The sequence below is a fragment of the Phyllobates terribilis genome, unplaced genomic scaffold (assembly GCF_046119375.1).
Source record: "Phyllobates terribilis strain yellow unplaced genomic scaffold, ASM4611937v1 Scaffold_1__5_contigs__length_1240528914, whole genome shotgun sequence".
NCBI classification, from domain to species: domain Eukaryota; kingdom Metazoa; phylum Chordata; class Amphibia; order Anura; family Dendrobatidae; genus Phyllobates; species Phyllobates terribilis.
Genome location: NW_027362761.1, coordinates 297,149,885 through 297,174,383, shown reverse-complemented (window position 1 = coordinate 297,174,383; position 24,499 = coordinate 297,149,885). Strand labels below are relative to the sequence as shown.

The 24,499-nt window shown below is 46.1% G+C and overlaps 1 protein-coding gene across 1 annotated transcript in view; it reads left to right on the top strand.

The window, feature by feature from the left end:
- The first annotated feature begins 16,339 nt into the window (after positions 1-16,339).
- The window catches only part of PRODH (proline dehydrogenase 1), a 159,044-nt gene continuing 150,884 nt past the window's right edge, over positions 16,340-24,499 (top strand). Inside the window, exon 1 of the mRNA XM_073673295.1 lies at positions 16,340-16,761. Within this exon, the coding sequence (XP_073529396.1) occupies positions 16,432-16,761 (330 nt within the window). The 5' untranslated portion in view covers positions 16,340-16,431. The remainder of the gene's footprint in view (positions 16,762-24,499) is intronic.

Genomic DNA, 24,499 nt, shown 5'->3' with positions numbered 1-24,499 from the left:
CCCGGGTTGCCCAGGCCTTGCGGCCAGGCCTGGGGCACCTGGAAGGTGAAGGGCACCGTTAGGACAGCGGCGCCCTGGGCTACCTGGCCTTGCGGCCAGGCCGGAGGCTCCGCGGAGGTAGGGGGCGCTGTTGGTGATGCGACGCCCGGAAATTCTAGGCCCTGCGACCAGGCTGGTGTTACTTCCTGTTTTGCCACGCTCGGGGTCGGTGCGCATGGCGTCACAGGGGTCGCGGCGGCGGCTTCCGGTTGGGGCCTAGTCTGCGTCGGTGACATGGCGTTTTCGGGCACAGCAGGGGGACTTTCGGGCTCTGCGACGGGGAGCTGGGGCAGGTAAGCGGTGTCCTGGTTTGGGGTATAGACGTCCCCTTTACCTGCCTCCATGCGTTCGGCTCCCTTCTCGGCGCCGTCTCCGGCCTTGGGTCCTCCCGCGCCATCCTCAGAGGCGGTCTGTCTCCTCATCTTGGCTGGCGTGCTCCGGGTCTTGGTTTGCTGGGCCATCTCTCGGCTCCACTCCGCCAATGTCTCTCGCTGTACCCGGGCCATCCTCCGTGCGAGGCCCTCCAGGGCAGTCTGTGCACACTCCCGGTCTCGGGGGAGCTGTGCAAGGACCTCCACTAGGCCTAGTGGGGTCGTGGTTTCCAGCAGGCTCCTGACCAACGGGTCGGTGCTGCTCTGCTCTTCTTCCAGCAGGCTCCTGGCCAGCGGGCCGGTGCTGCTCTGCTCTCTCGCCATCTCCGGGTGAGCTTCTCTGCTACTCTTCTCCAGGCTTCCTGCCTCCGGGTGCGCTCGCTCCAGACTGCTCCAGGCGGCACCCATCTTCGTTCTTTTCTTTCGTCTCCTCCCACTTCGAGGGCGGTCCCGGGGCCACTGGGTGACTGTCAGCTCCAGGGGCGGTTCTTTCACGCTGACAGACACCTCTAGCATCACAGTCTCTGTTGGTGGGGGCGGTTTCCACTTTTGGCGCCATTTTCGGTCCTGGCCCACGATGGGAGGTGGCCTCTCGCCACCCTCTGGCACGCCCATAATGGCGTCCGCTCTTCCAAGGCGGGAAACCTTTGGAAATGGCGGGAATCGCTTCCCAGTGGTGGGAAACTCTGCAGATGGCGGGAAAAAGTTGTTAATGGCGGACACCCGGCGGGAATCGACTGGTGATGGGGTCCGATGGCGGGGACCCTCCGGAACCGGCAGGAGACTTCTTCTTGAGGTAAACTTGCACTTTCCTTCAGGCACGCAGTACCCGGGTGTTGCGGGCACGTAATCCTGCCGACTACGCCAAAGTTGACGCGCCCCCTGGGCCATATTCTTTAGGGGGAATATCCGGAGCCGGATCAGATGGGAGTTGTAGTCTTCCGAGTGGCTGTGACCCGGTCCGTGCCCAGGGTGTCAAACTCAGTTGTATGTGGCAGTCCTACAGATGTTACTAAGTTCTTAATGTCGACTACGCCACCCGTTGTATTGCGGTCACTATGGCCGCCGCTGCAGCAGGGTCCGCTGAGGCTGATGGTGTAGGTGCAGCTATTGATGGTATAACCCCCAACGGGTGGGGTATAGCCTCAGGAGGATCAGGTGCAGAGGATGGGAGTTGTGGTGATGCAGTGTAGACGGCAATCAGAGACAGAGTCGGGTTATGCAGTTTAGGATGTTTACTCACTGCTGATGTTCTGGTCACTCCAGCTTCGAGTGACCTCCCGAGCCGTGCTGCGTCCACCAGGTTCTGGATCCAGCCAACCCCCAAATAAGTCCGGAGCGTGACCCTGAGCTCTCCTTCTGTCCTTTCTCTGGCCGTCCCCACTATTGATCCACCCAGGTCCAGCTCCCTCGGGCCTTCTGTTGGGAGACCCTTGGCCTTGGGCTCCCTGACCCTCCTCGTGGTATGCCTTCGTGGTGGATGTGGTGGGTGACCGTGACAAACGCTGCCCACGGTCTCCGGTCTCTGGCTGGGGAGTGTTTTTGCCCCCACCAGCTTGGGTTCCGGTACCCTGTGCCGACTCTTCACCCGGGGATTTAATTTGGGGTCTTAGAGTCCTTTCTTCTGTTTCCCCCTCTGGGTCTCTCTTTCTCCTCTCTCACTCTGGGTCTCTCTTCTCCTCCGCTCGCTGACTTTCTCTCTGCAACTGACCCTGTTCTTAGTTGGTGCCCACCTTATATACACCCTCTATGTGTGAGCTCAGGTGACCAGCACCCAATGAGCTCCTATCTTTACCCAGGCTGCTCCCCCTATCTGCCCCTACACTACTTGGGATGTACCACCCCCCTCCCACTCCAGCCAGGAACAGACTCGGTCGTACCTGCACATTTCTAAGTGGGAGTACCGTCGGTCTGCTCCTCGGAAATGGGATGTGTGTAGTGCATGCAGCCTACCGAGCTCAGTTCCACACTCCATCCTTACCCGGGAGTGGAATATCACACCTCTGGGTTGAGGTGCAATACCCCTGTAGCAGCCGAATCCTCAGGGTGCTACATATGTGTATGTACACACATACATGGCAAGCACAAAAAATAAATACATTGAGATAAAAAGGCATTAAAGATATGTAGATAAGTAGAGATTATTTGTAGTAAGATGATAGCCTCTATAAATATCTACAAGTATATTGTAAGATCTATAAAGTGCATAGATGTAAATAAAGTGCAGTAATGCCAAAGTGTAAAATAACCAATGTAATAGAATATATATACTTTTTGTGACCGGAATAGTATCTAACAGAATTGCACGTAAGTATATATTTGTGGGAAACCTAGAAGATTAATAAGGTGCAGGTGCATAGGTGTCTATAAACAATATAATTGCCATAGAGTGTGTTAAGAAAATATCAACTGTTCATATAGAACTATAATAAGGCCATGTCAATAACTCATATTATGGCATAGTATAAAACTTAACTACAATATCTGTTTAAAAGATCAGTAGTGATTGTCACAGGGATGTGTCCACCCAGACGCTCGTTTTGGTGTCTGCCTTCGTCAGGGGATGGCGTCAGCCACAAGGAGAGGGGTTTAAAAAGGGGGGACAGCCAATGAGAACGGACGTGGGTGTGGCTTGACGCATGATTTCATATGAGGTTAACATGCATCACCACACTCCCGCCCCATGTGACCACTGAAGCTGTGGTCACGTGACGCGGTAAGGGAGGAACGTAAAAGGCGGGGGCGGCGACACCCGAAATGCAATGCGAGCGTGCGTTCCACCCAGCTAGCTGTCTAAGATGCCTGGAAGATTATCTACTAATATGGAAACCTGGATGATTATATATGTGGATATATCAATAATCAAATGTGTAAGATCTAATTGAGATCAGATAAAGTGGAAGAATGTAGACAGAGGATTACTAGTATGCAGGAGTAGATAAAGTGTTGATATGTGTTTTGATTATAAATAGAAGAACTATGTGGGTATTTCTAACAACTATGTATAGGAGAATATAGCTAATAAGTGTAAATAAAAGTGTGAGTAAGATTTAGATATGAATAATAAGGAATCCAATCAGTGTGAAGTGTGGGTAATGATGAAAAATGTGTATATAAAATGAAGTGCAATAATATAAAAATAAAATGAAGAGTGTTTTGTGTGTGTAATAAAATAACATCATGTGATAGGGCTATAAAGGGGTGGCGAGGACATATATGTGTATATCAATTATGTGGATAAAGTACAATGAATAATGTGGTGAGACATAAAAAAAGAAAATTATATTCAATGTGGGTGTATCACATCTAGAGGTAGTATCGAATTATATATCGTAAAGACAAAAATATGTACGATAAACCAGAGGGAAAATCTGTCAATACCTGCATATTCTCCATGCAATCTGTACATATACTACAATGTTTCTGCTACCGTCTCCATAAAGATAAATAGAGATGGAGATACAGTATATATCTGTAAGAAGATTTTATAAAAATAAATAAAAATAAGAGGAAAAATATTAATTATTAAACATATAAATAAATACATGCATATGCAGATCTTTCATGTAAGGTGTTTAGTGTCCATGGTACAGATAATTATAGGCATCAAACAGGTGCATCTAGGATCTTGGGTGGAGGATATATCTTGGAACATGACCCAGAAACACAGGAGTCCTTTAATCATATTAGACACGTCATGGATTAGAATAACTAAGTGGAAGGATTAAAAGGAGAATAAATTAGTACAGAAAAAAATTGTGGGTGACCAATGATAAAATACCACAAAGGAATATAACGAAAGAAGAGACATGAACAATGATTAAAACAATAAAAATAATAAAATGGCAGTAAGAAAAGTAGCTGGATGACTAGGTGGTCAGAGAAAAGGAGCAAAACTGATATTTTCATTTAGGCCATGGGGATGTATAGTATTTAGAGTCCATATCCATTTGGTTTCCCTTTTTGCCAAAATTTGACTAATGTTGCCTCCACGTATTGAGAGAATAATTTTGTCAATTCCTCTTACTCATAAGGCCGATGGATCACAGTTGTGAAATATTTTGAAATCTTTCAGTATAGTTTTAAGTATTGAGGTGTCATTTTCATTCTGGGCGGCAGCTATTCCATTGTGTTCACGGACACGGACTTTTAGTTGGTGGGTGGTTAGTCCAACATATATTTTGGGACACGGACATACCGCATAATATATGACTGCTTTAGTCTCACAAGTGATGTAGTGATTAATGTTAAATTCTTTGGATCAGGAAGAATTGTGAAAAGTATTTGTACGATCAATATTAGAACAAGCTACACAACGATCGCAAGGTAAACAGCCCTTACGTGTTTGGATCTTATTCAAAAAGGTACATGGTTCAATTTGATAGTGGCTGTTGACTAGCATATCATGTCGATTTTTAGAACCAGTATATATCTATATAATCGCTGCACTCCCTAATGTGGTGCTCAAGAAGGGGCCGTGCCCTGTAACATGTAAAAATAACCTTAGGGATTTTTAGAACACCACAATTTGATACTTGGTTCTTTGGTAAGATATTGGGCTAGGGTGTGACCAGCCAAAAGAATGGGCCACGCATTTTTAAGACAATTTCTCATCATATTGACCTGGAAATGATAATTATTAATGAACCGTATTCCTTAGAAAGGGATGGTCTGCAGGAGGAATATAGTATCACATTTCTGTAAGTGTGTCTGGCTTTATTGTAAGCGCGTTTTATACACTGATGGCTGTAGCCTCAATCAATAAATCTCAATTTGAGATCTTTGGCCTGTATCTCAAAATCCAAATCCGTAGAGCAGAGTCATCGTAGACAAAGAAATTAGCTAGAAACTCAATACTATGTTTATCATAGTAATATGTGAGGTGAATGCTCATATCATTGGTATTGAGATAAGTCATAAATTCATCCAATGATTCTGATGTTCCTTGCCAAATGAAGAAAATATCATTGATGTACCTCGCCCAAAATAGGATGCGGTACATCCATTGGCATTGATCAGAAAGGAAGAGGTCCCTCTCCCACAGCCCCAGGAATAAATTGGCGTACGATGGTGCAAATGATGTGACCATAGCAGTGCCCTGGAGCTGCAGGTAGAAGGACCCCTTTAAGATAAAAAAAATTGTGAGTTAGACAAAATTCCAAAATTTGGATAATAATTCAATCATTGGAGGAGATAAAGTGACAGTTAGCTAGTTGCTAGTTGTTGTAACCATGGATACCTGAGGTCCTGCAATGCCTGCACATGACAAAAGAGACATAGCGAGTCAGAAGAACTATACTACATTTTTAATTGGAGATATTAGCTAATATTATTATTATTATTATTAATATTATTATTACACCTACTACATATTGGGATAGGATCCTGGAGATGGGAATACCCCTTTAAACATAATCTAGTGACTATGAATTCTGTTTTGTGGATATTGTTTCAAGGAATGAAAATAATTGCATTGTTAACCTGCGTATGTGATTATTACAACTCACAACCTTAGATCTTTACAGACAGCTTCTCTTTCCGCTGAGCGACAGCAGATACACCTTTTCTTCAGGTGTTTAGCTTCTGTTATTCATGCTTGAGTCTTTTTAAGGTAACAGGTGTTTTCATTTACTCATTTGTCTGCCTTTTAGGTGCAGCATTATATTCTTTCCCCTGATGGTATTTCCTGCTGGTGGTGCATTGGGAGGGGTTTAAGAAAACAATCACTGTCTCCTGTGATTGTTTCTCATGAAACTGTTCTCCGTCATCTACAGAAGAGTCGTCAGTCGCCTCGTTGAGTCACAATAGACGTTCACGCCATCTGTCCAGACATCACAAGTCTCCCGGGGTTTCTCCAGTCCATTCTCATCCTAACGGTATGGTCGGTCCTTCACAGCTAGTCCCGGTTCCTCCTGTTCAACAAGACTGCAGTGAGTACCAATATTCGGGAGCTTGGGGGGGGATGGTGCAGGGGTAGTAGCATTTCCTAAACCAATTGTGGGCCATGTTCCCAGTCCTGCTTCCAGCAACAAAATCCTAGTTAACACCATTTAATTGGGCCAGAATCCACCAGTTAAAAAAGATTCATCCCAGCTCACGCCAGTATACACAAGGACAAGTTCTTCTGCAACATCACCCTTTTGGGAGCCCATTTAGATGAAGAAAAGATCAATAAGATTTGGCCTAATGAGTGCGTAGATATTTGGTCGCTGGTATCCACTGACCAACATACAGTAGATAAAGAAACACCGAGTGGCAGATAGACCTTATGACCGTAGACCCATGGTTGCAAAAACAATGAATAACTGGCTTCAGGCCTTTTTTTTTTTTTTTTAAATGGGCTGCATTATGGGTTAAAAGCACCCTGAGCGTTGCTCAGCGATATTAATTTATCTCTATACCACCATTTATAACTCTTACAAAGCCAACGGGGGTAGCGCCTGATGGCGTTATGACTAGGAGTTCAGGAGACGTTTGCCTCTTCAGCCACATTTGGGTTGGGGGTAAAAGCAACAGATTAATGGCTTTGGTAATGTTGGCCCAGAAGGCCACAACTACCTTTCAGTCAGCGGCCTCTGGTTCAACCGCCGGCACAGGGTCAGTGTCAGTCCGCAGATCTGGCTTGTGCTGGCTCTTTAACGAAGGTCACTGCCATTTTTACAGACTCTGTAAATACAAGCAGGAGTGCTCTGCTTGCTGAGGCCCCAAGCAGCTGTCAAATGCACTCGGCTCTCCACAAAGTTACCAACAACGCCCCCCAGTCAATCGGGAAATCCCCAGTGAGCGTTTTCGCAATGGGGCCGTGGATTGACCTGGAGCTCAATTGTGTTTCAGTTTCACTTTTGGTTTCTTTATCCCTTTCATTTTCAGCTGATGACTGCTCTTTGCTTCAAACCTAAAATCAGCCAGGGATTTCCCTCATAGCCTAGCTGAAAAGCTAAATAAAACAAATATACTCAGGCAGAATTTTAAGTCCTTTTTCAACCCCCCTTCATCAACTTAAAGGGATTTTCCCACAAACAAAAGTTCATTTTAAAAATTGTCAGTGTCTGACCGTGTACGGAACACAGTCTGATGATACCACAGCTCCCGGGCAGGGGAGGAAGCAAAAGACAATACAGACATTACAGCAGGGGATCGTAGAGGATTCATTTCACGAGGTAACATATTGTTTAAAAATAGGCAGTGAAATGTTTTAACTCAGAAAATGAATCCTCTGTGATACCCTGCTGTAATGTATTTATTGTCTTTTGCTTCCTCCTCAGCCCAGGAGCAGTGATATGTTCCGTACACGGTCAGACACAGACAATTTTTAAAATGAACTTTTTTTCGTTGGAAAACCCCTTTAAGGGTTTTTCCGTTAGGTATTTTTCTAAAGAAGGAAGTCGGAAAGTTCTGCTTAATTCATCTTTCCCACCCAAAGGGTTTTTTAGTTTACAACGGCATTTCTGAAAGCGATGCTGTGACGAAACAGCTTATCTTAATCAGCCAGACGTCTAGATTTGTTAAGCCAAGAGAAATGCACTATTGTATTTGTGTTGACTTTAGAACTTGTGTGTGTTTCTTTGGTGGATCAAAAAGTATAGACCAGTATTTGTATAACCCTGAATGTTGTCTTCTCTTGGTTCTGAAACAATGATGTTTGTTACTATGCTAATTGCATATTGTACCAAACCCAGCTAGATGGTTATTTACAAGAGCCCCCTGCTATACCAACTATGTAAATTGATTAAATGCTCAAACAATGAGACCTGAGCCCTGTGGAATAATACCCTCCCTAACACTTGCCCTGTGGATGTGTACTTGAAAGAATATATGTGAACTATTAAAGGAACATATGCCTCGGTAGCAGGCAGAATTGAAAGAGAATTTACAAGGAGAATCAAAGATCAGACTCTCCTCAGACCATCAGCTTGGTAGCATGGCTTTATCCAAAGAGTCACAGATTTGGATTCTACATGATTCCAGCCTAAGAGTATATGGCCCTGACTGAAAAGATACAGATCTGCTCCATTGATCATCAGAGAGCCCATGGATACATTTGGGGAGACCGGGTTGGGACAATGAAGACACCTGGCTGCATGGATATGTTGTTTGGGGTTGCCAGGTGGGACCCTCCGGTCACCTGGAACCCATGGAGACATTCGGAGAAGCCAGATTGTGACAAGCCAGTCATCCTGCTTCATGGAAACTCTCAGAGATGCCAGGGTGGGACCCCCGGGTCGCCTCACCTTGTACCTCAATGGACTGTCAGCTTCCTAAGCTTGCCGCTACCTTCTCTCTGTGGTGGCACGCCAAAAGCAGGTGGGCCACTGGTTGAGGTAGTTGGCCCTGGAAGTCCCAAATTCGCAGCTGCTCTATCCCAGGCGGGCCAGCGGAAGGGTGAGTGTGTAATGTTGTACCATCTTGGGTATTTGATGGGACTGTTCTTTGTGTTTATTGTCCGTTTGGTGATTCAATAAAATATTGCCACACTGTTTTACCCTCACCCTGTGTTGTCTGAGTAGTGTTACTCCCATGGAAGACCCCGTGTCTTCACAGATGCATTGGTCACTTATGTTTCTTTTGACAGGGCAGTTACCGTAATTAGAGAAGCCGGTCGGGGGGCCTTAATGGTGACATACAGCATTGAGTCAGCTTTTGCCTGTTCACTCGGACTGTCACCACCTGCTGGGTTGTTTTGTGGATGGGCAATACTACTACTAATATACCTGTCTTCCCATGAGATGTTCAATTTCTTGTTATTATTTTGAGTTAGCCATTTCCTCGAATGGGTCATTAAGTATGAGACAAGTTCCTTTTCCATCATTTACTATCTTGATGACTTTCTCTTTATAGCGCCACAGGGTTCTATGTCCTGCCAATTTTTGTTAGACACCTTTTGTATTTTCATGTCAAAGTTCGGTGTTCCTCTGTCCAGTGAAAAAAAACTCTTGGACCAGTGACCACTCTATCCTTCTTAGGTACTGAAATCGATTCATTAGCCATGGTTTTTTGCCTCCCCGGAGAAAAAAAAATTAAAAATTGCTGTCTTTGATTGAGGGTTTCTTCGTTGTCTGAAGCGTCACCATTCAGCAGATGCAGTCATTACTGGGCCTCCTCATTTTTCCATGCAGGGTCATACCTATGGGTAGAATTTTTTCCGCCGTCTGTCCCTTCCTACCATAGGGATCAAATTTCCTCTTCATCGGATTTGTATAACCCTCCTGTTGCGTGCTGATCTGGCTGTTTGGAGAGAGTTCCTCTATTCATATAATGCCCACACTTGTTTTCAGTCGGTGGAATCATCTAATGGAGATTTATCCCTTTTCTGATGCCGCAGGTTCCTCCGGTTTTGGCATCATCTTTGGAGATCAGTGGTGTGCTGAAAAGTGTACGGAGTCTTGGCACTCCAGGGGTTGGATTAAAAACCTCACGTTGTTGGAATTGTTTTCCATAGTCGTTGCCATTTCCATCTGGGGTCCCTGTTTACGTGACAAATGCATTTGTTTCTGGTCTGACAACATGAGCTTCGTTCATATCATAAATCATTCAAGCATCCTCGTTCATTCCAGTAATAAAATTAATCAGATTTTTTGTGTTAAAATGTTTAGCTTTTAACATTTAGTTGCGGGCACGGCCTATTCCAGGTTCCAGTAATGTTGCCGATTCTCTTTCTTCTTTTGATTGGCAGAGATTCCAAGAGCTTTGTCCCATTGCCCAAATGGAGGGGCATCCATTTCCATCAGAGATTTTGATTGAAACCCCAACTTAAGTGCTTAGCATAGAACACAGTATGTCAACCAAGTCTTAAGTGATCTAAAATGTTATGTACCCCAATCATTTCAACTTATCCCACAAGCTCTCAGTCAGGTCCGTCATCTGTCAACAGACATCAGAGGTTTCCTCGTTAATGATAGAAGGTATAGAATTGCAATAAGGCCACCTATTAATGAAAACAACAATTTAGGGGTGCAAAAAACAAGCTCTCACGTATTAATTGACTGAAGAACAAAAATATTAGTCTCACATGGCGACACAAGCAAATTTTTTTTTTTAAGCTTCCAAATTTGTTTTTCCATTTAAAAAAAAAAAAAATACAAATCTGGTATTGCTGTAATCATACTGATCTGGAGAATTATATTATACAAGCTATTGAACCCATTCTACGCCCGGGTGGAAAGCACTTTTATTAGTACATTTTTAATTTTATTAATGGAATCTAAGTCAGCAAGTGCACTTTCCTGCGCCATTTTTTAAAGTCACCGTGTCTGCAAATTCACATATACAGTGTCTTCAATAAAACGGTGCAGGAGACCATACTATGCACACATGCTGACTCCGGCGCTGTTTTATTGAAGTAATGTACTACAACGTCAACATCGCAGTGCGAAGGCGCTGGCCATAGGGATAATAGTGATGGCCAGCGTGTGCGCACTGCTATGTTGAAGTTTTAGTAGAATTCTTAAAAAAAATGGTGGAGTCAATGTGTGCACATCCCGCGATATCCAGCTACCTTTTGTTGAAGACTCTGTGTCTGTGAATTCGCATACACAGGGTCTTCAATAAAATGGTGCCGCAGTGTGGTATGCACACATGCTGACTCCAGCGCCACACTGCGCAGGCTACACCCATCCCGGCTTCGTACAGGACGCATCCAGCATTATAAGATGTACTGATAATACAGGGGTGTACTTACACTGAGCATTGTATATACACTGCTCAAAAAAATAAAGGGAACACTCAAATAACACATCCTAGATCTGAATGAATGAAGTATTCTCATTGAATACTTTGTTCTTTACAAAGTTGATTGTGCTGACAACAAAATCACACAAAAATCATCAATGGAAATCAAATTTATTAACCAATGGAGGCCTGGATTTGGAGTCACCCCCAAAATTAAAGTGGAAAAACACACTACAGGCTATGATGTAATGTCCTTAAAACAAGTCAAAATGAGGCTCAGTATTGTGTGTGGTCTCCACGTGCCTGTATGACCTCCCTACAACGCCTGGGCATGCTCCTGATGAGGTTGCGGATGGTCTCCTGTGGGATCTCCTCCCAGACCTGGACTAAAGCATCCGCCAACTCCTGGACAGTCTGTGGTGCAACGTGACGTTGGTGGATGGAGCGAGACATGATGTCCCAGATGTGCTCAAACGGATTCAGGTCTGGGGAACGGGTGGGCCAGTCCATAGCTTCAATGCCTTCATCTTGCAGGAACTGCTGACACACTCCAGCCACATGGCATTGTCCTGCATTAGGAGGAACCCAGGGCCAACTGCACCGGCATATGGTCTCACAAGGGGTCTGAGGATCTCATCTCGGTACCTAATGGCAGTCAGGCCACGGCTGGTGAGCACATGGAGGGCTGTGCGGCCCTCCAAAGAAATGCCACCCCACACCATTACTGACCCACTGCCAAACCGGTCTTTCTGAAGGATGTTGCAGGCAGCAGATCGCTCTCCACGGCATCTCCAGACTCTGTCACATGTGCTCAGTGTGAACCTGCTTTTATCTATGAAGAGCACAGGGCATCAGTGGCAACTTTGCCAATCCTGGTTTTCTGTGGCAAATGCAAAGCGTCCTGCACGGTGTTGGGCGTTGAGCACAACCCCCATCTGTGGACGTCAGCCCCTCATACCACCCTCATGGAGTCGGTTTCTGTTTGTGCAGACACATGCACATTTGTGGCCTGCTGGAGGTCATTTTGCAATGCTCTGGTAGTGCTCCTTCTGTTCCTCCTTGCACAAAGACAGAGGTGGCGGTCCTGCTGCTGGGTTGTTGCCCTCCTATGGCCCCCTCCACGTCTCCTGGTGTACTGGCCTGTCTCCTGGTAACGCCTCCAACCTCTGGACACTACGCTGACAGACACAGCAAACCTTCTTGCCACAGCTCGCATTGATGTGCCATCCTGGATTAGCTGCACTACCTGAGCAACTTCTGTGGGTTGTAGAGTCCGTCTCATGCTACCACGAGTGTGAAAGCACAACCAACATTCAAAAGTGACCAAAACATCAGCCAGAAAGCATTGGTACTGAGATGTGATCTGTGGTCCCCACCTGCAGAACCACTCCTTTATTGAGGGTGCCTTGATAATTGTTAATATTTTCCATCTATTGTCTATTCCATTTGCACAACATCATGTGAAATTGATTGTCAATCAGTGTTGCTTCCTAAGTGGACAGTTTGATTTCACAGAAGTTTGATTTACTTGGAGTTATATTCAGTTTATGTGTTCCTTATGTTTTTGAGCAGCGTGTATATATATATATATATATATATATATATATATATACATATACACACACACACTGATATGGGGGTGTACTCACTTATGCTTAGCGCTGTATATATAATATACTGAGACTGTGAGGGTGTACTCACTTATGCTAAGCACTGTGTATATAATCTACTGATCATACAGGTGTGTACTCACTTATGCTGAACACAGTTTATATATAATGTGCTGATAATACAGGGGTGTACACGCTCAAGCTGAGCACTTATATATATATATATATATATACACACACACACACACACACACAGTACTGATAATATGGGTGTACTCACGCTGAGCGCTGTATATATGCATATATAATGTACTGATAATACGGGGGTGTACTCACTTACACTGAGCTCTGTATATGTATAATGTACTGATAATATACGGGTATACTCATGCTGAGCGCTTTATATACAGTTATATGAAAAAGTTTGGGCACCCCTATTAATCTTAAGCTTAATGTTTTATAAAAATTGGTGTTTTTGCAACAGCTATTTCAGTTTGATATATGTAATAACTGTTGGACACAGTAATGTTTCTGCCTTGAAATGAGGTTTAGTGTACTAACAGAAAATGTGCAATCTGCATTCAAACAAAATTTGACAGGTGCATAAGTATGGGCACCTCACCAGAAAAGTGACATTAATATTTAGTAGATCCTCCTTTTGCAAAAATAACAGCCTCTAGTCGCTTCCTGTAGCTTTTAATGATTTCCTGGATCCTGGATGAAGGTATTTTTGACCATTCCTCTTTACAAAACAATTCCAGTTCAGTTAAGTTTGATGGTCGCCGAGCATGGACAGCCCTCTTCATATGATCCCACAGATGTTCAATGATATTCAGGTCTGGGAACTGGGATGGCCATTCCAGAACATTGTAATTGTTCCTCTGCATGAATGCCTGAGTAGATTTGGAGCGGTGTTTTGGATCATTGTCTTGCTGAAAGATCCATCCCCTGCGTAACTTCAACTTTGTCACTGATTCTTGAACATTATTGTCAAGAATCTGCTGATACTGAGTGGAATCCATGCGTCCCTCAACTTTAACAAAATTCCCGGTGCCGGCATTGGCCACACAGCCCCAAAGCATGATGGAACCTCCACCAAATTTTACTGTGGGTAGCAAGTGTTTTTCTTGGAATGCTGTGTTTTTTTGCCGCCATGCATAACGCCTTTTTGTATGACCAAACAACTCAATCTTGGTTTCATCAGTCCACAGGACCTTCTTCCAAAAAGAAATTGGCTTCTCCAAATGTGCTTTTGCATACCTCAGCCGTCTCGGTTTGTGGCGTGCTTGCAGAAACGGCTTCTTTCGCATCACTCTCCCATACAGCTTCTCCTAGTGCAAAGTGCGTTGTATAGTTGACCGATGCACAGTGACACCATCTGCAGCAAGTTAATGCTGCAGCTCTCTGGAGGTGGTCTGAGGATTGTCCTTGACTGATCTCACCATTCTTCTTCTCTGCCTTTCTGATGTTTTTCTTGGCCTGCCACTTCTGACCTTAACAAGAACTGTCCCTGTGTTCTTCCATTTCCTTACTATGTTCCTCACAGTGGAAACTGACAGGTTAAATCTCTGAGACAGCTTTTTGTATCCTTCCCCTGAACAACTATGTTGAATAATCTTTGTTTTCAGATCATTTGACAGTTATTTTGAGGAGCCCATGATGCCACTCTTCAGAGGAGATTCAAACAGGAGAACAACTTGCAAGTGGCCACTTTAAGTAGCTTTTCTCATGATTGCATACACCTCGCTATGAAGTTCAAAGCTCAATGAGGTTACAAAACCAAAAAAGTGCTTTAGTAAGTCAGTAAAAAGTAGGTAGGAGTATTTAAAACAAGAAAATGATAAGGGTGCCCATACTTATGCACCTGTCAAATTTTGTTTGAATGCAGATTGCACATTTTCTGTTAGTACAATAAACCTCATTTCAAGGCAGAAACATTACCGTGTCCAACTGTTATTACATTTATCAAACTGAAATAGCTGTTGCAAAAACACCAATTTTTATAAAACATTAAGCTTAAGATTAATAGGGGTGCCCAAACTTTTTCGTGTAACTGTATAATGCACTGATAATACAGGGAGTGTACTTAGTTATGCTTTGCACTGTATATATAATGCACTGATAATACAGGGGGTGTATTCACTTATGCTGAGCGCTGTATATATAATCTTTCTTTCTCTCTCAACCTGGACATATTGTCGTTATTGCGCCATACTGATCATGCTCAGGCTATAGAGGCTTCAGACAGACTGACACATACCTGGTTATATTATAGATTGCCAGGCCATTTTTATAAAACAATGAACGTCTTAAAAAATAAATTAATTAAAATCGGGGAATTGCAGTTTGCAGTCTTTTCCCCGTTTTCCAGTACACTATGTGGTAAAATTATTGGGGTCAATCAAAACAAGAACTCGTCCCACGAAAAAAAGCCCTCATACGTCTAGGTGGACGTAAAAATACATGTATGGCTCCTGGAAGGAGAGAAAAAACAAAACACAGAAAATCGTCTGGCGGGAAAGAAGTTGTCCACTATTATAACTAGCTATTGAGCCTGTTCTACGCCTGCGTGGCGAGCATTTTTATGGCTATATGGTCTCCCATGCTGGTATTTGCGCTGCCCCCATCATGTTCCCCCATCCTATTATGTGCTGCCCTCACCCCCAATCGTGGCGTGCGTGGCACCCCTCACCCCCCCATCCTGCTGTGCGTGGCCCCCCTCACTCCTCCAATCCTGCTGTGCGTGGCCCCCCTCACTCCCCCAATCCTGGCGTGCGTGGCACCCCTCACCCCTCACCCCCCCATCCTGCTGTGCGTGGCCCCCCTCACTCCCCCAATCCTGCTGTGCGTGGCACCCCTCATCCCCCCCAATCCTGGTATGCATGACCCCCTCATCCCCCACACTGCACACATACAAAAACAAAAAAAAACACATGCACCGATTCCAACACCTTCACTCCGTCCCCGGTCTCCAGCGAGAAGAGAGGCAAAACAGCAACACTCCTCCCAGTCAGGTAAGTATGGCGCTGGAGATTGTGGTAGGCGCTCCGTGTCTACACATACCGCGATCTCCGCCCCCATTAACTCCTCTTACTGTAACGGCTGGATGACTGCTTCTGTCTGTAGCCAGACTGGGTAGGTGCGTCGCGCATGCGCAGTCTATAAAGGCTTCAGACACAGACAAGCATCTACCGTTATATTATAGATGCCCCAATGTATTTAAATGGTGGAAATAAGTTGTTTTGTAATTACTTTGTATTGTCATTCTCTCCTGAGAGTGGCGCTATTGCTGACCGCTCACTAGACTCCTTCGTGTAGTCTCTCTGCGGCAGGTTCATTCTATCAGCAGTTCTGCTGCTCTCTGGAATCAGCCACCTTGCGCGTAGCCGCTCTGAGCATGTGACTTGCGGTTATCAGCACCGACCAGCAGCGTTTCCCCTGCTCCCTCCACAGTCTCTCAGGCCTCCTTATCACGGGAGCTCCTCAGAGCCGCAGATTACATCTATCTGAGCAGGTCGCTGTTAGCGGCAGCTTCCTGTATCGCCCGCCTTTTAACTCAGGACCGAGGCGCATGACAAGTTTGTTTACGCCTGCTGCTGTGACCAAGTTATATAATGGGCTGGAGCCAATCAGAGTGCGGGGGTGTGTGACGGAGGCGGGGCTTGCTGTGTTTCCTATCACACCCTTCGGGTGCCATCCGCGCGCACCTTCACGTGTTCTCTTCTGTACAGACAGCGTCACCCATGGCGTGCAGCAAGATGTCCTCGGCCATAAGGCTGGCAGCTGGCCTCAGGTGCCCGCTCACACTGGCAGCACGGATGAGATCCACAGCAGCTGCAGCCAAGGCGAAGGAGCAGGCAGCCGAGGAGGGGGCACAGTCATGTCCACTGGGCTCCCAGGTGGATCACATGGAGCGGAGTGGGACCCAGACCCACAAGTCTTGCCCTGCTGGCACCATGAGTTTTGAGAACACGCAGGAAGCCTATAAGAGTAAGGCCACGTGGGAGCTGCTCAGGAGTATGGTGGTGTTCTGGCTCTGCTCTATTGATGCCCTTGTTGACAGGAATCAGCAGGTAAGATGATGCCAGAGGGTGCCCATAGCAGCCATGCTGCCAGCTGGGAAATGTCAGCTCAGTCTGAGGAGCTTCATCAGGCCAAGTATCATGTGTACAGGGTGCATCATATGAAGGCCCACCAGCCATGATGGAAAACACCCCACCACCACCCATCAATCACCAATGGTAAAAGGCTCCATCTCCAGGGTAAATCATGGTGGTAAAAAGATACAAAGTGTCTATAGCTAAGAACATAGGTCGGATCATGACACAATCCATGTTAAAGGGATTTCTGGCGTTCTATACCGGCGTTGCCTTATAATAAATTCTTATTAATAGTTTCTGACATTTTCAGTATATCCGCTTGCAGACATTCCCTGGAAACAGGCGCATAACTCATTAGTATTGCCACAACAAAAAAACAAAGCTAGATGAGTCCAGTTGTTTTTTTTTTAGGAAGATATCAACAAGATTTCTTTTAAAAGATATACAAATTTTATTTCAGTCCATCTAAAACAAAAATTTAGGTAAAATACAGGTACTTCCGAAATCAACACTCAGCTATCATTTGCAGACTTGTATCATAATTATAAGTTTCCTCATTGGTATAATTAACAGTAATTAGGTGTTAAACCCCGTGTAACTATCTATTTCTATTGCACTCATTCCCTGATAAGGTGCTAGTGCAAAAAAAGGGGATTCCAAACATGATTAAAGGTACTGTTGATCTCAATATTATTGTAGCGATGTAATGTATAAAGTGCAAGTGCTAAATATCTCTATGCGCTATAAAAATCAACCATATATCATGTCCTGTTAATAATATTTAAACAAAGATGTCATGTATCATGTCCTGTTCTTGCATTCAGATCATGGTGCTATGTAAAGACAGTACCGAAATAGTTGCATAAGAAGCATGTTATACAAACAGGGATGGGATCACTGAAGGCAAGTAGTAGTAAATCTGAAGGGGGTACTTACATGGCTCAATTTCATGGTCTGCAGGTGATAGGACTGAGATTTACCCCAACGACGCCGTTTCGCCTTGGGGTTCTTCCCCCTTTTGAAAGGAACCCAAGGCGAAACGGCGTCGTTGGGGTAAATCTCAGTCCTATCACCTGCAGACCATGAAATTGAGCCATGTAAGTACCCCCTTCAGATTTACTACTACTTGCCTTCAGTGATCCCATCCCTGTTTGTATAACATGCTTCTTATGCAACTATTTCGGTACTGTCTTTACATAGCACCATGATCTGAATGCAAGAACAGGACATGATACATGATATCTTTGTTTAAATATTATTAACAGGACATGATATATGGTTGATTTTTATAGCGCATAGAGATATTTAGCACTTGCACTTTATACTTTGGACATTAAATCGCTACAATAATATTGAGATCAATAATACCTTTTAATCATGTTTTAGAATCCCCTTTTTTTCCCCTCCCCCATGACAGCACACCTTGAGAGAGAGGATCATGTAAGTACCCCCTTCAGATTTACTACTACTTGCCTTCAGTGATCCCATCCCTGTTTGTATAACATGCTTCTTATGCAACTATTTCGGTACTGTCTTTACATAGCACCATGATCTGAATGCAAGAACAGGACATGATACATGATATCTTTGTTTAAATATTATTAACAGGACATGATATATGGTTGATTTTTATAGCGCATAGAGATATTTAGCACTTGCACTTTATACTTTGGACATTAAATCGCTACAATAATATTGAGATCAATAATACCTTTTAATCATGTTTTAGAATCCCCTTTTTTTCCCCTCCCCCATGACAGCACACCTTGAGAGAGAGGATCCGCCCCACCAAGGACAGAAAACCGTCTGAAATAAAAGGGCGGTACCTCTCCCTCGCTTCAGTTGGTTTCCTGTCCTTGATGGGGAACCTGTCTGGAAAGAAGACTTACCTGGGGTTGTCCCGGTGTGGAAGAGCGGGCACTGGCCTGTGCACCGGGTTCAGTATCCCAGAAGCGCCGTCCGCAGCTTCCCCTGGGGTCTCTGCGCCGAGCGGGGCGCACGCGGTGAGGCAGGCTCTGTCCTCCCGGAGACCGCGGCGCCGTCCTCCCCCTGCAGTGTGGAACGCTTCCGGGTGTGACGCGCCTGACATCACGGTGCAGGGCACGCTGGGAGCGGCGCGCTGGGTGACGTCAGGAGGCGGCGCCGATCCAAGATGGCGGCGCCCATCGGAGCGTCCCAGGCCGTTTTTTTTCAACGGAGCTCCGGCCTGAGGAAGGGGGAGGGCCCACAGACCGGAGGAGGCTGGATGGCCCTATATTTAAGGGGGGGGGGAGCTATCCTGGAAGCGTGGTGCGCTTCTGAGACATGGCTGATCCAGATAGCCAGGAGCAGCAGCTTACCCCCCCACCTCAGCAACAGAAGCAGAGGGATGCATCGTATACAGACAGCCGCTCGAGTAATCGTAGTGGCAGCCGCAGGAGTAAGGCTTCGAGCGCCTCGGGACCATCCAGAATGGAATCATCAGTTCCGCGACAGCCTCCGAATCCGGTACCCGTTTGTGACCTCCGAGGGTGAGTGAGCTTCGTGAATGTCACTGGTTAGTAACGGGAAGTCTCTTATGTGCTTCCTTTTTTTAGGAGCCTAAGAAGAGTAGTGCCAAGCAAAAGCATAGGATGTGTGCCCTTTGCCAAGCTTCTCTCTCAGTAGAGTGGCAGAAACCACTTTGCCAGGGCTGTGTGACCAAAACCATAGCTGAGAATTCCCAGGATTTTGCTGCAAATTTAAAGTCCATAGTACATGCAGAAGTTCAGGGGTCCCTGAAGGGGTTCCTTAGAGGGAAGAAAAGGCCCCGTAGAGAGGTTTCCTCCGTCTCTGATTCCTCCCAGTCCGAGGAGCAGTGGGATTCATCGTCCTCTTCCTCATCGGGGGGCGGTAGACCCTGCTTCCCCATGGAGAATACAGACAGACTGGTTAGGGCAGTAAGATCAACCATGGGTCTGGAGGAAGAGAGAGCATCTAAATCCCGGGAGGACATCATGTTTGCGGGCTTGGGAGGAAGAGACGCTCATTTCCGGTGAACAGTAAGATTCAGGGCCTCATTGACCGGGAGTGGAGGAGACCTGAGAGATCAGGGGCTTTACCCTCCTTCTCCAAAAGAAAGTACCCCTTCGAAGAGAAGGATGCGGAACCTTGGGATAAGATCCCCAAGGTGGACGGGACTGTGGCAAGGTCATCAAAGAGATCTTCCCTGCCCTTGGAGGACTCTGGCGTCCTAAAAGATGCCCTGGATAAAAGAGCTGACTCCTTCCTGCGCCACACGTGGGAGGCGGCAGCAGGTGGCCTAAAACCAGCGGTGGCTAGCACCTGTGTGGGGAGGTCCTTGATGGTGTGGCTCCAACAGCTGGAAGACCAGCTTAAAGATAAAAAGGTCTCCAGGCAGGCAATACTTGCAGAGCTACCTTTAATTCAAACAGCATCGGCCTTCCTGGCCGACTCTTCAGCTGACTCGGTCAGACTGTCAGCTAGGGCAGCGGGACTATCCAACGCAGCCAGGCGGGCCTTGTGGCTCAAGGGTTGCCCAGGCGACCTACCTTCGAAACAGAAATTGTGCTCCCTCCCGTGTGACGGTAGACTCCTGTTTGGCCAAAAGTTAGAGGACCTGTTAGAAAAAGCAGGCGATAAAACCAAAGGGTTCCCGGGATTTTCGGGGGAACCAAGAAGATTTAGTTTTCGGAGGAGAAAATTTAACCGGGGTCGTCCTCCGGGAGACAAAAAGAAATGGGAAGCCAAGTCCAAAAAAGAATCTGGCTACATGTTTGGAGGACCATCCTCGAGTTCGAAGAGATCCTCCCAATGACGCCAGGCTGGAAGTGGGTGGAAGGCTTTCCCACTTTTTTCCAGCTTGGGACGCGATAACAACGAACCCATGGATACTGAAAATTATCAGTGGGGGCCTGAAGATCCGGTTCAGCCAGACCCCCTGGCGGACCTTTGTGGTTACCCCCCTACGAAAGGTCCAGGAAGAACAATTAGCCCTGGAATCAGAAGTGTTAGAGTTAGTAGGAAAGCAGGTCCTTCTCGAAGTACCAGCAACACAGAGAGGGAGGGGGTTCTATTCCCCACTATTCATAATAAAAAAACCAAACGGGTCCTTAAGGACCATCATCAACCTCAGGAGTCTGAACCAAGTAGTAGAAAACCAGACTTTCAAGATGGAGTCAGTAAGCTCGGCAGTGAAGCTCTTACATCGCAACTGCTTTATGGCTGTAATAGACTTGAAGGACGCATATTATCACGTCCCAATCCATCCGGAGTATCAGAAGTATCTGAGAGTAGCCCTGTTTATTCAGGGGAAGCTGAGGCATTTTCAGTTTGCTGCCCTACCCTTTGGCCTCTCCATTGCCCCGAGAATATTTACGAAACTAATAGCAGAAGTAACAGCCTTCCTACGGATCAAGAATGTAGTGATCGTGCCATATTTAGACGACTTCTTGATAATAGGGAAAACAGAAGCCCACTGCTCCAGTCAGCTCCTAGTGGTCACGGAAGTGTTGCATCAGCTGGGGTGGTTAGTAAATTTCCAAAAATCAAGACTAACCCCCTCCAGGACTCAGACCTTTCTGGGTCTAATCCTAGACTCTCGTCGTCAAACCTGCTTCTTCCCAGAGGACAAAATCTGCAGGTTAATTGCATTAGTCTCGAAGGCCATTCAAGCTCCAGAGATGTCTCTGAGAGAGGCAATGTCCCTCCTGGGTTCTATGACGGCCTGTCTCCCAGCAGTAATGTGGGCCCAGGGGCATATGAGGCGGCTTCAGTGGGAGGTCCTGTCAGCACAGAGGTCCTGCAACGGGCGTTTAGAAGGCAGGCTCTCTCTCTCCCCAGAAGTAGTAGATTCTCTTTCGTGGTGGACAGTCAGGGGAAATCTGACCACAGGCGTTCAATGGTCCAGATCGATAGATCGGGTAGTTACGACCGACGCAAGCAGTTCCGGATGGGGGGGGTCATCTGGCAGAACTCTCAATACAGGGTCACTGGGCTTACCACGAGAGGGGATCATCCTCAAACTTAAAGGAGCTTTGGGCAGTAGAAAGATCCCTCAGGGGCTTCCTCCCTCACATCCAAAATCACCATGTCCAGGTCAGGTCCGACAACCGGACCGCAGTAGCCTATGTGAATCACCAAGGAGGGACAAGGTCACGCCCTCTGATGGTGGTGGCAGACAGAATCCTTGGTCTAGCAGAGCGAAACCTCCTATCCCTCAGCGCCCTTCACATAAAGGGGATAGAAAACGTGAAGGCAGATTTTCTAAGCCGCCATACCCTAAGACAGGGGGAGTGGGGGTTGAACCCGGAGGTCTTCCATCAGATTGTCCAGTTATGGGGGCAGCCAGACATAGACCTGTTCGCCACAAGGGCAAACCGAAAGGTACAGAGATTTTGCTCCCTAAATCCGGCAGAAAATCCCCATGCCATAGATGCCCTCCAGATTCCTTGGGGGTTCAGGAAGGCCTATGCCTTTCCGCCATTAGTGATGATTCCAGTAGTGGTGAGGAAGATCCGGGAGGAAGGCGCCAGGGTGATTTTGATAGCCCCTTTTTGGCCCAAGAGGCCTTGGTTCTCTCTGCTTCGGCTAATGTCGGTGTCAGATCCCTGGATTCTACCAGAGAGGCCGGACCTTCTCATGCAGGGACCAGTATTCCATGCCCAGGCCAGGGGGTTCCATCTTTCGGCATGGAATTTGAGAGGTCGCTATTGAGTAGCAAGGGGTTTTCACCAGGCTTAGTTTCTACTTTATTGGGGAGCAGAAAACCGATTACAACTAAGATTTATAGCAGGGTTTGGGGTAAATTCCTAGAGTTTATAGATATTCCGCTATCGAGCAAACCTCCGATCAGAGGGATCCTGGAATTTCTGCAAAAGGGGCGGGACCTGGGTCTAGCTACAGGGACCCTTAAGGTTCAAGTTTCAGCTTTGGGAGCACTCTACAATTGTAATCTGGCTGGGAATAGGTGGATCTCGAGATTTATCAAGTCCAGTGCCAGAGCTGGACCTGTTAGGTCCATGGGTGTTCCTCCTTGGGACCTGAATTTAGTCTTGAACGCTCTTACTAGTGAACCATTCGAACCCCTACACAAGGTTTCTCCAAAAATTCTCACCCTTAAGACCATCCTTCTAGTGGCCTTAACATCAGCCCGTAGGGTGGGGGATCTGCAGGCCCTCTCGGTTAATCCTCCTTACACACAAATCTTTGAGGATAGGGTCACCTTGCGGCCAGATCCAGCATACCTTCCCAAGGTGGTATCTAGATTTCACCGTAGTCAGGAGATTGTGCTACCCTCGTTCTGCAGCAATCCCAAGAACCCAGGGGAAGTCAGGTTCCATAGCCTTGATGTTAGGAGGTCCCTGCTACAGTACATTCACATGACTAGTCTGTGGAGGAAAGACTGTTCTCTGTTCCTGGCCTTTCAAGGGTGTAGGAAAGGTCATGGGGTGTCCAAGGGTACCATCTCTAGGTGGCTCAGGGAGGCCATTTGCTTAGCCTATACGTCCACAGGGGTTCCAGCCCCGGATAATGTGAGGGCTCATTCCACCAGAGCCGTTGCAACCTCCTGGGCAGAGAGAGCAGACGTCTCGATCGAGCAGATATGTAGGGCTGCTACTTGGTCTACACCATCCACCTTCTTTAAGCGCTATCGGTTGGATCTATCCTCTTCTGATCTCACCTTTGGGAGAAGGGTACTTCAGGCGGTGGTCCCTCCCTAGGGTGCTCATAAATTCTCCAAAATTCTCTCAAGGTGTGCTGTCATGGGGGAGGGGAAAACACCAAGGTTACTTACAGGTAGCCGGTTTTTCCTGAGCCCATGACAGCACCCGTAGTTTCCCCCCCTTATTTTTTCTATGTTTCTCACACCCTGGTGTGCACTGTGTGGGGTGGTGTGTATATGTATATTGTGGTGTTGGTTATGTGCCTAACCTGTTTAGGGAGGTCCTCTCAATGCTCTGTAAACAACTGAAGCGAGGGAGAGGTACCGCCCTTTTATTTCAGACAGTTTCCTGTCCTTGGTGGGGCGGATCCTCTCTCTCAAGGTGTGCTGTCATGGGCTCAGGAAAAACCGGCTACCGGTAAGTAACCTTGGTGTTTTTTGCACTAGCACCTTATCAGGGAATGAGTGCAATAGAAATAGATACTTACATGGGTTTTAACACCTACGGTAATTACTGTCAATTATACCTATGAGGAAACTTATAATTATGATATAAGTGTGCAAATGATAGCTGAGTGATTTCAGAAGTACCTAAATTTTTGTTTTAATTGGACTGAAATAAAATTTGTATATCTTTTAAAAGAAATCTTGTTGATATCTTCTGAAAAAAAACAAACTGGACTCATCTAGTTTTGTTTTTTTGTTGTGGTAATACTTTGACTTGGAAGTTGTGATTTATAATTGACCTTTTTTGAATATCGCATAACTCATTAGTGTCGGGGCTGATCAGAGCAATGAAGCCTCCCCTGTGTCAGCAGGACCTGATCAGAGCCATGTTCGGCTTCTGTGTATTGGCGCTTTACCCATTTCAGTGGCAGCAAGTGGAGATCTTGAGCGGTGATGCAATAAAATACTAAATATATTAGAAAATAGCAGATCTATCAATATGCTTCCTTCTATAATGACTTCATATTACAGGGGAAGTACTTACCACTATTAGCCCAACAGCACCTAAAATAGTCCTTTGGCTAATAGTCCCTCCGCCTTGTCTCTTCGATATACTGCCGC